This window comes from Gigantopelta aegis, chromosome 4 (genome assembly GCF_016097555.1).
Source record: "Gigantopelta aegis isolate Gae_Host chromosome 4, Gae_host_genome, whole genome shotgun sequence".
NCBI classification, from domain to species: Eukaryota; Metazoa; Mollusca; class Gastropoda; order Neomphalida; family Peltospiridae; genus Gigantopelta; species Gigantopelta aegis.
The window spans coordinates 106,658,867-106,672,613 of NC_054702.1; the positions used below are offsets into that span (position 1 = coordinate 106,658,867).

At 37.4% G+C, this 13,747-nt stretch overlaps 1 protein-coding gene across 2 annotated transcripts in view; it reads left to right on the forward strand.

The window, feature by feature from the left end:
• Positions 1-9,905, forward strand: part of LOC121371682 (legumain-like) — a 29,365-nt gene extending 19,460 nt beyond the window's left edge. For both annotated transcript variants that reach the window (XM_041497754.1, XM_041497753.1), the window contains exons 6-13: positions 655-717; positions 1,231-1,300; positions 1,731-1,849; positions 4,046-4,135; positions 4,686-4,778; positions 5,279-5,395; positions 6,190-6,363; positions 8,711-9,905. In XM_041497754.1, coding sequence (XP_041353688.1) covers positions 655-717; positions 1,231-1,300; positions 1,731-1,849; positions 4,046-4,135; positions 4,686-4,778; positions 5,279-5,395; positions 6,190-6,363; positions 8,711-8,836 — 852 coding nt within the window. In that variant the 3' untranslated portion in view covers positions 8,837-9,905. The remainder of the gene's footprint in view (positions 1-654; positions 718-1,230; positions 1,301-1,730; positions 1,850-4,045; positions 4,136-4,685; positions 4,779-5,278; positions 5,396-6,189; positions 6,364-8,710) is intronic.
• The last annotated feature ends 3,842 nt before the right edge of the window (positions 9,906-13,747 follow it).

Below are 13,747 nucleotides of genomic sequence, written 5' to 3' on the forward strand. Positions count from 1 at the left end.
CCAGTTTCATTAGCTACTATTTTGAAAAGCTAGTTATGTGAAAATGCAGGATTCATCATATCACCAATTGTTTAGCGGTACAGTGAAGTAGTCTAAAAATCATTACAGGGTTTGAACTTAAGAATTTGTTACCCATGAAAATTTGAAATGTTTTTGCCACAGGCTAAATGCTCACCTATGGCATTTTTTAGCCTTTTACAGCACTTTTTGAACCACTAACATTTGCAGATTTTTGTAACTTTTATATTATAATGTATGCAGAAAAGAAATATAGACTTCAGAGTTTATCGAATATACATAATGCATGTGCAGGTGAAATAAATTGACAGAAATACACATGTAGGCGAGTCAGGGCTCATACTTGAACAAATATTCGTTTAGCCAATTTTCAGAAATTAGAGTATTTCGTTAAATTTATTAAAATGTTGTTAATTTAAGCAAAATTTTATTAGCCAAATACTAAATTTTGTAGCTATATTGTATAAAATTGTTTGAGTCTGTTGGCTATTAATGTAAAGATTGAGCCCTGTGAGTGTGTCCTAAAGTTATTTTCAGAATGGTGGAATGAGGTAATGTTACAATTCATGATGATGATGTATTACTTATATTGCACATTACGAATGGTCTCATAAAATAGTTTTGATTCCTTTACAGCTTCATGCTCGAGATCTAATGTCAGCCATTAACAAGATGCACAGTGAGCAGAAATACGCAAAGGTAAGAAATATTGACTAAACGATTACCTGTTTATTTAGCATTACCTGTATTTGCTAGATTTCACCAGGTGAACTGGGAAAAAAGAATAATATAGGGATGGAAAAGAATATCTGTTTTAATGACATCTAGATTGTTTTATTGATTAAATTCATAGAAAGTTATGTAGATTGCTGCGGAATAAAATTAGGGAAGACAGAACATGATGATAAAAATAAGACATTATGCGATGTAAATAGATTGTGTAGTTTTTCAAATTTAGTGGATGATTAAAGAAATATAGTTTATGTTTCAGAAAGTGGAGAGAATAGAGTAAGATTATTTCTCATTCAGTTTCAGTTTATTTAAAAAATGGAAATGTTTGGTGGATTGTAAAAGTACAAGTTTTTAACCTATACAAATTATGTAAATATGAGCAAGAATGTTGTAACATAATGTTTTGGCATTGTTTTAAGTTGGCTAAACCCATTTGATTTTGAGAATATGTAATAAATATATGGTGGGTTTTTTCTGTAGATGGTGTTTTATATTGAAGCCTGTGAATCTGGATCAATGTTTCAAGACCTTCTGCCTAAGGACATAAATGGTGAGGACATTATATAGTTTAATGTCATCCAACTAATAGTGGGGAAGATATAAACATATGTAACAGAAAACTACCAAGACATTCACATCTGGCAGGAAGTGTGAAATGTTCACATCTGGGCAGAAAGTGTAAAATTTGGTATATAGGGGTATTTTGGTCTACTGATTAAACAAATTGTTGGATGCAAGAAGTGACAGGCTGGTTATCTGCCATCTTGAATTTAAAGATAGCTCCCATTACAAAATATAAATTGCTCATATTTCGGTTTCTGAACCACATAGGAGATCGGAATTTGGTATATGGAGGTATTTTTGTTTTGCTAATTTAAAAAATTGATTGATTACAATAAGTCTGACAGGCTGGATAGCCACTGTAGATAATGTCTGTGCCATGTTTTGATTTAACGTTGTGAATGGTGTTTATTTTCCAGTGTTTGCCACAACGGCAGCCAATGCCCACGAGTCATCGTACGCCTGCTACTTTGACAAGAAGAGGAGGACCTACCTCGGTGACGTCTACAGTGTCATGTGGATGGAGGACTCTGACAAGGTGGGTTAACTGGTACATCATATGCCATGATATGTGCTGTTCTGTCTGTGGGAAACTTCACTTAAAATATCTCTTGCTACTTTTTGAAAGGAGTGATGTGTGTGGCTGCTTTTATTTCGATGAAGTATCATAATAACTATGTTAAATGCCAAATAGCCATAATTTAACGTGCTGAGGTGTTATTAAACACATATTCATTTCATTTCCAATAATGTCGTTAGATTCGTGGGTTTGGGCAATATGTTATTGCTGGTGCTAAAGGTGGTGTTTGGTTCTGTTGTCTTACAAACTAATTTTAGACATTCATCATAACCTATCACATGACAATATCAAACGTATATTGGAGATTGATTTAGTGACATGTTATTGGCTTCACCATTTTGATAATCAACTTGTCAAATCCGAACCGTTCACTAAAATCAACATTAATGATGCTCAAGTTAACTGTTAGTATGCAGGCACTCTGATAACTGTAAATAACTGAAAAATACATTTTAATTTTTATATCTGGTTTTGAGCTTTTTGTGCTATTTATTTATTCAAAACCATAGTCTTTTAGTGTACAATTCCTTTGGATGACACAGCATTTTTCTGTTTCTGTATTAAATAACTAAAATATACTCTTCAAAAAAAGAAACGCAAAAGGGTACAAATGGGTTATAACTCCGATTTTATGTTTCCTACCGATTCATGCTTTGTGAATATAAGGTCATTGCATGTCCCAAACACATTCCCACGGTTACATTCGATAAAACGCAGCTACTGTACAATAAAGTTCCAAAATGTGAATATTCGCAAAAACGCAGCCACGTGCAAACCATGTCACCACTGCACGTGCGTTGTCTGCACGTGCAACATGAACACCGACAGTATAAAAGTGCAGGGTGTTCGCTTGCCTGGCCTCTGTATCTGGCCGACAGTTGACAATCCAGGACATGCCACGTCTCAGTGAACCGCAGAGAAACAATGCCATCGGCCGACTAGACGCAGGCGAATCCAGAACGGCCGTTGCCAGGGCATTCCATGTGTCCCCAAGCACCATCTCCAGACTGTGGGACCGTTACCAGCAACATGGATCAACACGTGACCTCCCTAGATCCGGTCGACCACGGGTCACTACCCCCGGGCAGGACCGCTACATCCGGGTACGCCACCTTCGGGAACGATTGACTACTGCCACCTCCACAGCCGCAGCAATACCAGGTTTGCGCAGGATATCCGACCAGACCGTACGGAACCGCCTACGTGAGGTAGGAATTCGTGCCAGACGTCCAGTTCGAGGTGTCATCTTAACACCACAACACCGTCGACTCCGACTGCAGTGGTGCCAGATTCATCGACAATGGCCTCAACTGCGATGGAGACAGGTGTGGTTCAGTGACGAGTCCCGATTTCTGCTCCGACGTCATGATGGAAGATGTCGCGTGTATAGGCGTCGTGGTGAACGTTATGCGGCAAACTGCGTGCAGGAAGTGGACAGATTCGGTGGGGGTAGTGTCATGGTGTGGGCAGCCATCTCACACACTGGCAGAACTGACCTGGTCCACGTGCAGGGCAACCTGAATGCACAGGGCTACATTGACCAGATCCTCCGGCCACACATCGTTCCAGTTATGGCCAACGCCAACGCAGTGTTCCAACATGACAACGCCAGGCCTCACACAGCACGTCTCACAACGGCTTTCCTACAGAACAACAACATTAATGTCCTTCCTTGGCCATCGATATCACCGGATTTGAACCCAATTGAGCATCTATGGGACGAGTTGGACCGACGCCTCCGACAGCGACAACCACAGCCCCAGACCCTGCCCGAACTGGCAGCAGCCTTGCAGGCCGAGTGGGCCACCATCACCCGGGACGTCATCCGTACTCTGGTTGCTTCAATGGGCAGGCGGTGCCAGGCAGTTGTCAACACACGCGGAGGCCACACCCGGTATTAACTCCAGATGACCTTGACCTTGGTGGTGTGTCCTATCACTTACTCACAATGGACTAGAGTGAAATGTGAACAATCCTGCAACATTTGGTAATTATCGGACTCACCATTCAATAATTAAATCAATTCTCCAAATGTTACGACAATGTGATTTTGCGTTTCTTCTTTTGAAGAGTATATAAAGCACTTCGTTAAACACACTGTACAGATGAACTCCGTAACTGCACATTATAAAATATTTCTGTTGACTATTTTAGGAAGATCTGCAGACAGAAACTCTTCAGAAACAGTTTTTGATTGTGAAAGAGGAAACCAACACCAGTCACTGCCAGGAGTATGGAGACATGGTACGCGTCTCACACAGCCTCTACAGTTGATAAACAAGTGACATAGGAGCCTCATTTACTGTTTTAAAACATGGTGCTCTTTTATAACCAGTATTAGTTTCAAAATGGCTCTTGGACTTTATAATAGTGACTTCCTGTCAAAATTATGGGGTTTTTTGTTTTTTTTTAATGTCAAAATTATGTCTTGTATAATTTTATCTTTAAAAAAGCCAAATAATTTTAGCATACAAGAAGTTCAATTGTAAAATCGGTTGAGAAGATTACCAAAACATCACAGTTTTATTCTTGATATCAGTTTACACATAATTCTTTCTGGTAACTGAAAAAGAAAAGAAATTTGGCCGAAGTACTCTAGAAAGGGAAGTTGAAAATACTATAGATTTACCAGAAATATAGCAATTATGATTTCTCAGAAATGAAAATATCAGCCACAAAATAACAGGAACTTGTACTTAAAAATAAAACTGTAAACTGGTTTTCAATTGCAAACTGATTTATTTTCATGTTGCATGTCTTGCATATTTTATGGTGTTTTACATATATGTTTCAGAGTATAAGCAATCTGGATGTTGCAGAATTCCAGGGCAAGATGAAATCCAGGACTACATCAAAATACGATCGCATTCGCATTCCCAATCCAAATGTAAGCTTGCTAAAACCTATTGCCGTAACTATTTTTTTTTAATTTAGCTCAAACATGTTTCAGTTATTGTTTGATAAAATGGTGTAGTATGCACAGAGTTGCATGTAAAATTGTTTTCTGATGCATATATATTGAAATAACTTACAACAAAATGATCAAGTCATTCATGCAGATTCAGGTAAACAGCTACGTGTTTTTACAGGGTGTGATATTTGAGAAGTTGTATTCCATGAAAATATAAAACATTATTTAAAAAGCCTAGAATTAAACTTGTTTTTAATAAATTGTCACTAGATTCTTAAGTTTTTTCTAAGTTTTAAAAAAACCCATTGGGGGGAGGGTGTTTATGGGAGGGGAGGTTCTGGTATGTAAGAACTGCAGAACATTGTGTTAAATTTATACTGAAGATATTTTCTGATGCATCCTGCTTTAAATGTTAATGTGTTGTGATTGAATTTCTTTAGTAACTACAATTTCCTTTATTACATTTTTTTATCCAGTTTGGTGCTGTCAAGTCTGAAGATGTTCCTCTAGCTATTCAGTATCAGTCTGTTAAGGTTGCTGAAACGGAAGAAGAAAAAGACAAATATCTCACGAAGATTGCTGCCCTCGAGCAAGTAAGTGGGGCTCGTGAGAAAATAGACTTAACATGATTTGGCCATGCTACAATCCATAGCAGTTTGCATAGATGGACTGTAAGATTTAGGACTTTAAGACATGTACCGGCCTCGGTAGCATCGTGGTTAGGCCATCGGTCTACAGGCTGGTAGGTTCTGGGTTTAGATCCCAGTCGAGGCATGGGATTTTTAATCCAGATACTGACTCCAAACCCTGAGTGTGCTCTGCAAGGCTCAATGGGTAGGTGTAAACCACTTGCACCGACAAATGATCCATAACTGGTTCAACAAAGGCCATGGTTTGTGCTATCCTGCCTGTGGGAAGCGCAAATAAAAGATCCCTTGCTGCTAATCGGGAAAAAGGAACCCATGTAGTGGCGACAGCGGGTTTCCCCTCAAAATCTGTGTAGTCCTTTACCATATGTCTGATGCCATATAACCATAAATAAAATGTGTTGAGTGCGTCGTTAAATAAAACATTTCTTTCTTTAAGACATGAATTTTAAACAGCGAAGTACTTTCCACAAGAAAAGAATTTCAGAATAGACAGGCTAGCCTTTTAAAGACCTTTCAAGAAGATTTAGCTTAAGAATTTTATTATTATATACTAATATTTTTTGTTTAAGATGAAGAGCATCATTCGCAATGATTTTTATAGGAAATTAGACAATTTGACTTTTTTCTTTGTATTTTTTTTTTTTTTTTTTTTATTTTTTTTTTTTTTGTACTGTACATTCTCCGACATTGGTAAATATTTAAGAAAATGTATCAAAGAATGCATTTTTCTTTTTCAGAAACGAACCCAGACAATTGAAACGTTTAGGCGCATCATAAGTGTGTCACTAAACCACGATTCTTGGAAGGTTTCCGAGGTGATGTCTAGCCGGATGACGCTCAGGAACTTTGATTGTTATGAGCCAATTGTAGAGGCTCTTCGCCAGGAGTGTCCTGGTCTCAACATTCCACAGGTCAGAACATTTCTTCTTAACTTGATTTTTGATTATCCAGTTGAAATTCAAGCATGTTGTCACACACCTCAGCTATGTGAGCGGTCTGTTCTGGTTAGTTGTGAGTAGCTGTCAGATAGACATTGAGCTGGTAAAACTCTCTCTGGATGCAAACCAGTACCAGGATCTAGATCCAATATCTATCGCCCATAAGTCAAATAACATAAACGCTACACTACCACAACCAGTAAATCTGCACGGTTTTATGATGTGCTTATTAATATTATTCAATGTAATGGAACATCAGTTGGTGATCTTATTTAGAATCCTGTTCGGAGTTATTTCCCTTTATTGTTCTTGTTACATTCATAATTAAGTAATTTCACAGTATAAGAATCTTAAACAACATATATATAAAACAGTGCTATGCTACTTGTAATAACAAATTCCACTTGTTGGTACACACGTATGTTTTTTTTTTCCTCTGAATTTAATTTCCAAGTTTAAATGGATCTATGGCTACCTCTATTAAAGGGACACACCCTAGTTGTTAACCATTACGCCGTTGTTTTTCGCTATTAAACCCATTTCCTCACAAATAAAATTGCACTTTACTTACTTTTTATTATTTAGAATATACATTAAAATTCACCTGAAGTGTTTTTTTGGTAATCCTGGTGTTTGTAATACCACAAAATGCATTTTTTTGTATTTCTTAAAAACCCAGGTGCATCTAAGAAAAAAACGTTGAGCAGACATGGTCTAATCTATTTTTAGAGGAGATCTTCCTGTTTCAACGTCGCAGACATTGGTATACCATGTGACCGTTATCACTTTGGTTTGGTTTGTTTTCTCGTGCACAATTCGCGCAGTCAACATCCGATTTGTTGTCGTTTGCTTGTCGTTCATTTGTGAGGTTTTTCTTCACAGTTAGTGAACATTTTCATTAACAATAAAGTTCAGACAAGTAAGTATCTCAATACAAAACGTTACAAACCCTTAAAACCAATAATTTTGCTAAGTCTTACGATATCTGGAGAGGGGATACAACCTTGGGGGGTGGGGTGGAGGGCACAAGCTATATTGTTACCTTTATTTACATTACATTTTCGTCCTGGGGAGGGGAAGTGCCTCCCCACCTCTGGTTTCTACAGACTGTACTACTACTACCACTACCACCACTACCACTACCACTACAACCAATAATAAACGGTGCATCTAATTGCTAATAACAATAGGTTAGCTACTAGTACCTGGTGCCGAATAGCAAATGTAGGCTAATTGCAGTTTATATATAAAATGTATTATTTCAAACACTAGTATAGTCAAAATGGTCAGTGACGGACTATCATTGTCGTCTTATTCTGATTCAAGTATCATGATTGCTGCAGCAGCCACTTCCTCAACAGAAGCACCCATGTTGGTAAAGTAACTTCCTATTCCAAACTCATTCCTTTCGCTGTCCAGGACAGAACAGTTGGAACATGCCCAGGAGAGGTGAAAGGAACGCACCCTAAGTCTGTATGCACTCTGGGAAATTTGTCGTGAAATAGGCATTTCTGTGCTTTGAGAGACATTACCGGTGACATCAGAATACTAACTTTAAAAATTATTTCAAGTAATTGGGTCATGGGGATTCCCATGGTATTTATCGATATAAAACCTGCTTTTTCACTCTATTTTTATAAAAACGTGATCTAAGTGTGTTACAGTTTTGTAGATTAACCAAAATTAGAATTAATTTTCGTGGGCTGAAACTAGGGCATGCAACTTTTAAGAAATAATGCCGTTCCTTACAATGTAAGACTACTATACAAATTTCCACTGTCCTGGACAGACAGTCCAGAAAGCTGAGGTGTGTGCCCAGGAAAGCATGCTTAAACATTAATAACTATAAATGAAATAAAAATATGTATTAAACAGCTACCCGTCTAAAATACCCTTTTTTTAAACACTGCCTTTGACTGCTTGTTAATACAATATTAGCAAATAATATTACAAATCATACTAGTAGGAAGAAAAGGGAAGTCCTGAAAAGAGAGTGTTTTTTTAATATAGAAGCAATTTTCATCTCCAACAGATTCATTTTATCTTTGTCTCGCGAAATTCAAAAACAATAGGTGAATTAAAAAAAAAATTGGCGAAATAATTCCATGAATAATTGATACTTTGTCAGAAAATAACGGAGTTATTACAATTTTTGAAGTTTAATAGATAATTTGTCAGAAAATAACGGAGTTATTACAATTTGTGAAGTTTAATAGATAATTTGTCCAAATGTTCTGCTGACCCAGAGCTAGCCTTGGTGACGTTTACCAACTTTCTATTTGAATGATGTAGTTTTAACGAGTCTCAAATTTGTTTTCAGAATGACTATGCTCTCCGACATCTGTACACATTTGTGAACTTGTGTGAAATTCACCCGCGTCTTGACAATGATGAAATCCTTGATGCTATCAGCAAAGTGGCTGAGGTTCCAGACAGTGGATGTTAGAACACACATGAATTATCATATTAACTAATTCATAGAAATCTGAAAAATTATTTTTGATGAAAATATTGTTTTCTCTGATTAATTATTAACCAGTATATAACATAATTGTGATTATTAACATTAAATGAAGAAATATGAAATGACTGTAATTAACATTGTCAGTAGCCCAGTTTTAGTTGCAGTGTTAGGTCTGCCCGTCTGTGTGGTTAAGATGGGATTAAACATTGATTAACTTGAAGTATTTTATAGTCATCATCAAGTTTTTACGCAGCTTATCTGTTTGAAAATGGTGTCATCTTACATTTGTTGCTACATATCTGAATAGAGCATAATATCAAATATGTTATTGAATAAAACATAATTTGAAAATAAATGTAGTTTACTTAGCTTTGTACATTGCCGAGTCCACAGTTTGCTCAGTATATGTTATTTGAACAGAGATGCTCAATACCAGAAAATGAAAACTATCCCAACATTTAAGTCTTAATTTTAATGATATAGTTTGTATGGAACTAAATGCTTCTTTCTTTTTTTTAAATGAAGTACATGTATATGTCTAATGACACATATAAAACAGTCAGTTAAAAAGTACCTGGGCCCATGCTTATAAAACTTTTAGTCCAGACTCAATCTTTAATGATGTCCCACACACACAATTTGTATGGTGTTGTCATGACATTAGTGTCTCAGACTAATAGTCTAAAAGTTTTCTAAGCACCAGACCTGGTATGTTGTTCATTTTCATTCCAAACTTTCACCAAACTGCAGTCACTTATTTTTTTATATGTATTACTGTTTGTGATCTATATATATTTTAAAGTTATTTATCTAGTTGTCTTGTATTGTTTGTTAACTTGTTATGTTAGAAAAAAACACATGTGATCTTTTGATAGATGCAAGAATATTTGTTATAGTTTTTGAATGTCTATGTGAAGCATTCAGTGTTTTTTTTCCTTCATTATTGGTGCAATATTGAATTCTTTAAAATGCTTCATTCAGAACTGGTTATTTTTACTGTTTTTATCATAATGAAATATGGATGTGAAATTAAAAGTGATTTATACCTCTAGGATTTGGTTTTACTTTATATTTTTAAGGTAACGTAAATAGCTTGGTATAAAATAACAATATTGCACCTTCAAATATGCATCTTTCCAACACAAAAGGCTCATGTTTTAGTTTACTCTCCCTTTAATGAAGTATAATGATGAAGAAAGCACTTTAAAATATGTACTTGACCAAAAAGGTTTAGCAATTTGGTAAATGTGCTTAAATTAAAAAAAAACGTGACTGCATTTAATTGAGACATCATTTGTCGGTCAATCTAATTAAAATTAGCTCCACTATTACATGTGGATCTAACAGCAGCCCGTTGGAGCTCATGTCCAGTTGACCTTTCATTCGACCAATCAAAACCTTGCTTGCAAAATCATACCAGTTATTTGAAAAGAATTTGAAAACATTCGGGATTATGCCGAGGGTATACGAAATGATTCGGGTGGATTACGAAGTATGCCGGAAACTAATTGCAATATAAAATTTTATGTAAAATTTGTTTTAAGACTAAAAAAACCCAGTGATGGTACATGTATAGCCATAAAATCTGTTTATACTAGTATACAATCCAGAGTTTATTACTGCACTTTTCCCCCTGTTTTTTCAATGTTGAAACAGACCAACAAGTTCGCCTATTACATAAATAGTCCCGCCTATTTTTAGAATTTTTATTCCGAATAACACTATAAAAGGGGAAGTGTAATTGGTCTATATTGAGCCCTATGGGCAACCTAGGGAGATGCTCCAGCATCAATGAGGTCTTAACTACAAGCTACTCTCGGCCCACTAAAATCCAAACCTATACGTAGCTCCCTACCATTCACAATTAGAATGACCATCAAAATTTCACCAAACTTCCTTCATTAAAATGCGCACCATTTCTCTTTGGTTTAATCCTACAAGACATTCCAAATTACATAGCACCATACCACCCTCCCGCCTGTTACCAACTACGGTTGGACTGCTGGTGTTCCCTTACACCTGCCAGTGCAGGTGGTCCCTCCTTCACCTCCCCAACCTTTTCCTGTCCTGGACAGAGGAACAGGCCGAGGCTGGTTCTTGTGCCCAGAACAGGCATGCGCTACAACAGCTTGCTCTGAATGTGCACGTTAACAGTTTTGGCATTGGCATTGGTCGTTATTTACAGATGAAATGTCACGCAATGCTGTTAGATCTACTGGTAGACCCAGTAGAGCTAATTTTAATCAGATTGATTTGTCAGTGTAAATAACAGGTGATTTTCAATACAAAATGAAATGTGTGTCACATCATTAAATCGCGTTTGTGGTGCATACACGAAAATAAGAAAATTGGACATTGACAGTGGTACAACATTGCCTTATGCATTGAACGTGAGCAATGTGGTGGTGGGCAGGAATTCATGACAGGACAAAACAACCTCATTTTACTCGCTAATGTTCAGCATTACAGTGACTAAATCATCACACCAGTTGTCATTCTGTTCATGCAACAGCACCCAGGCATTTTGTTTCAACAGGACAATGTACACAGCATTCAGCCAGACTAATGCCATCTCAGAGAAACAATATTGAGGCAATAAACTGACTTGCAAGATTGCATGACTTGTTTCCCATTGTGCAGGTATGGGATTTGTTGGGTCGTAGAGTGTGAGAGAACTATACGCATATTCACAATGTCCACAACCTTAAACATGCTTTAACTCGTGAATGGATCTCTATCACTAGTCCAGAGATCCACCGTCTCATCGGAAGCATGAGCCGACATTGTACCATTGTCAACATGAAATGTCCAATATGCTCAGATACGTTATTGACAATTTTCACACTTTTGTGTATGGACCCCAAATCACCATTTAATGACATGACCGTCACACATTTCATTTTGTATTGAAAATCTCCTGTTACTTATACTGACAAATAATTAAATCCAGTGTGATTTCATTCTGTAAGTCGTGAGTTTTCTTTTATTTAAGCACATTTACCAAACTGCTAAATTTGTTGGGCTAAGTCTATATCTAGGTGTGGTATAGCGTGTTCATTAAAATTATACTGATGAAATTTTATTTCCATCAGACACCCAAAACTAAAGTGCCTATAGAACACAAAGTTGGAAATTTCAAACATGTTTCTTGGTTATGAAGAAATATTGGTTAATCGAAGTTCCCTCATATACTTTTGACATCTTTGATTTTTATCAATGTCCGACACTAAAACTATTTAACCATCACCAAGTCAAAACAGGTTAATTAAGAATTTATTATGCAAGGTATTAATGCAACTCATCCTGCCTCCTATAAAACTATAATACTTTACTTCCTAATGTGAATGACTTGAAAGGAATACAAGGGCAAAGTTTTAAATTCGATCAGACACCTCGACAAGTATTTTGAAAAATACCCTTGTAAAGGTATATAGTTGATGTATGTATGACAAAATCTGGCTTTTGTAAATTTGACCATAGTGTTCGAGAGAAAACCTGCATTATTGGGGAATATTGGATATCTGCTAGTTCACAGCAGAATAGGTTTGTAGGCACTTTCCCATGAAAAAGACATGTACCATGGGATTTAATAATGCAGCAATACTTCAATCTGACATTGATCCTATGAGCCATTACTATTGGGCAAGTACTCTATCCCCGTCACATCCAGCTTCATCTCCTAAAATGATCACTTTTCATCGTGGGTGTACTAAGTAAATTTATGGCTATGATGTGCAAAAAAAGAGATTGTTCTTAGTGTTTTGTTCATATTCCAACAAACATCATCTGAGAACATGGTCTAATGGTTACAATTGGTGACAAAATTATGTCATCAATAAAATGTTCAATGACCAGGGGACTCGTTGGGCTATTTCTCATTCCAGTCAGTGCTCCACACTTAGTACATACAGTACCACTACATTTGTTACACTGCTTTAGTCTGTGTGTTGTGCATATAAAAGATCAGCTGGTGTTCCCTCTTTATTATCTATACGTGGCACAAAAAATAAAGGAACCCCTATATCTGTATATTTTGCATCTGAAAGGACCATGTTACACTTGACCCAGCCAAATCCGAACCCAGGTCCATTGGCCATAAGTGTTGTCCCACACAGATGCAGCGTTCCTTACCCTTCATGGTTCAGCAGAATCATGCATTGCACGTGCGTTGTAGGGTATACATTGGACACGATAACCGGCACTCCTCATTGCAGTAAAAATGCCTCCATGACAATACCTGACAGAGGAACAAAAATGGCAAGCAATTGGGATGGTGCAGGCGGGACAGTCCCAGAATCAGGTGGCTCGATTCTTTCGAAAATCAAAAAGCGTGATTTCCCGGCTTGTAACGTTACACAGCCAGACTGGTAACGTTACAATGAGGAGAGGAAGGGGACGACCCAAAAAGACAACCGTCAGACAAGATCGGCTGATACGGACTGTTGCTCTCAGGAACAGGTTCGTCACTGCACCGGAGATAAAGAGAGAGTTCCGTACTGCCACGGGAATACGACTGTCCAACTCTACTGTGAGGAACAGACTTCGTGCTGCTGGACTGAAGGCAAGACGTCCATTCAAAGGCGTTATCATGACTTTGAATCACCGACGTCAACGTTACCGATGGGCTTAACACCACCAGACACGAGCTTTGCGTCACTGGCGTCATGTCATGTTTTCCGACGAATCCAGGTTTTGTCTGAGGTTCACAGATGGACGTAAACGTGCTTGGTGGCGGCGTGGTGAGCATTATGTCAGAGCAACCATCATGGAACACGATTCTTACGGAGGTGGTAGTGTCATGGTCTGGGGTGGCATCACCTACGACAGGAGGACTGATCTGATTGTCATTCGTGGTAACATGACAGGGCAGCGATACGTTAACGAGATTTTACA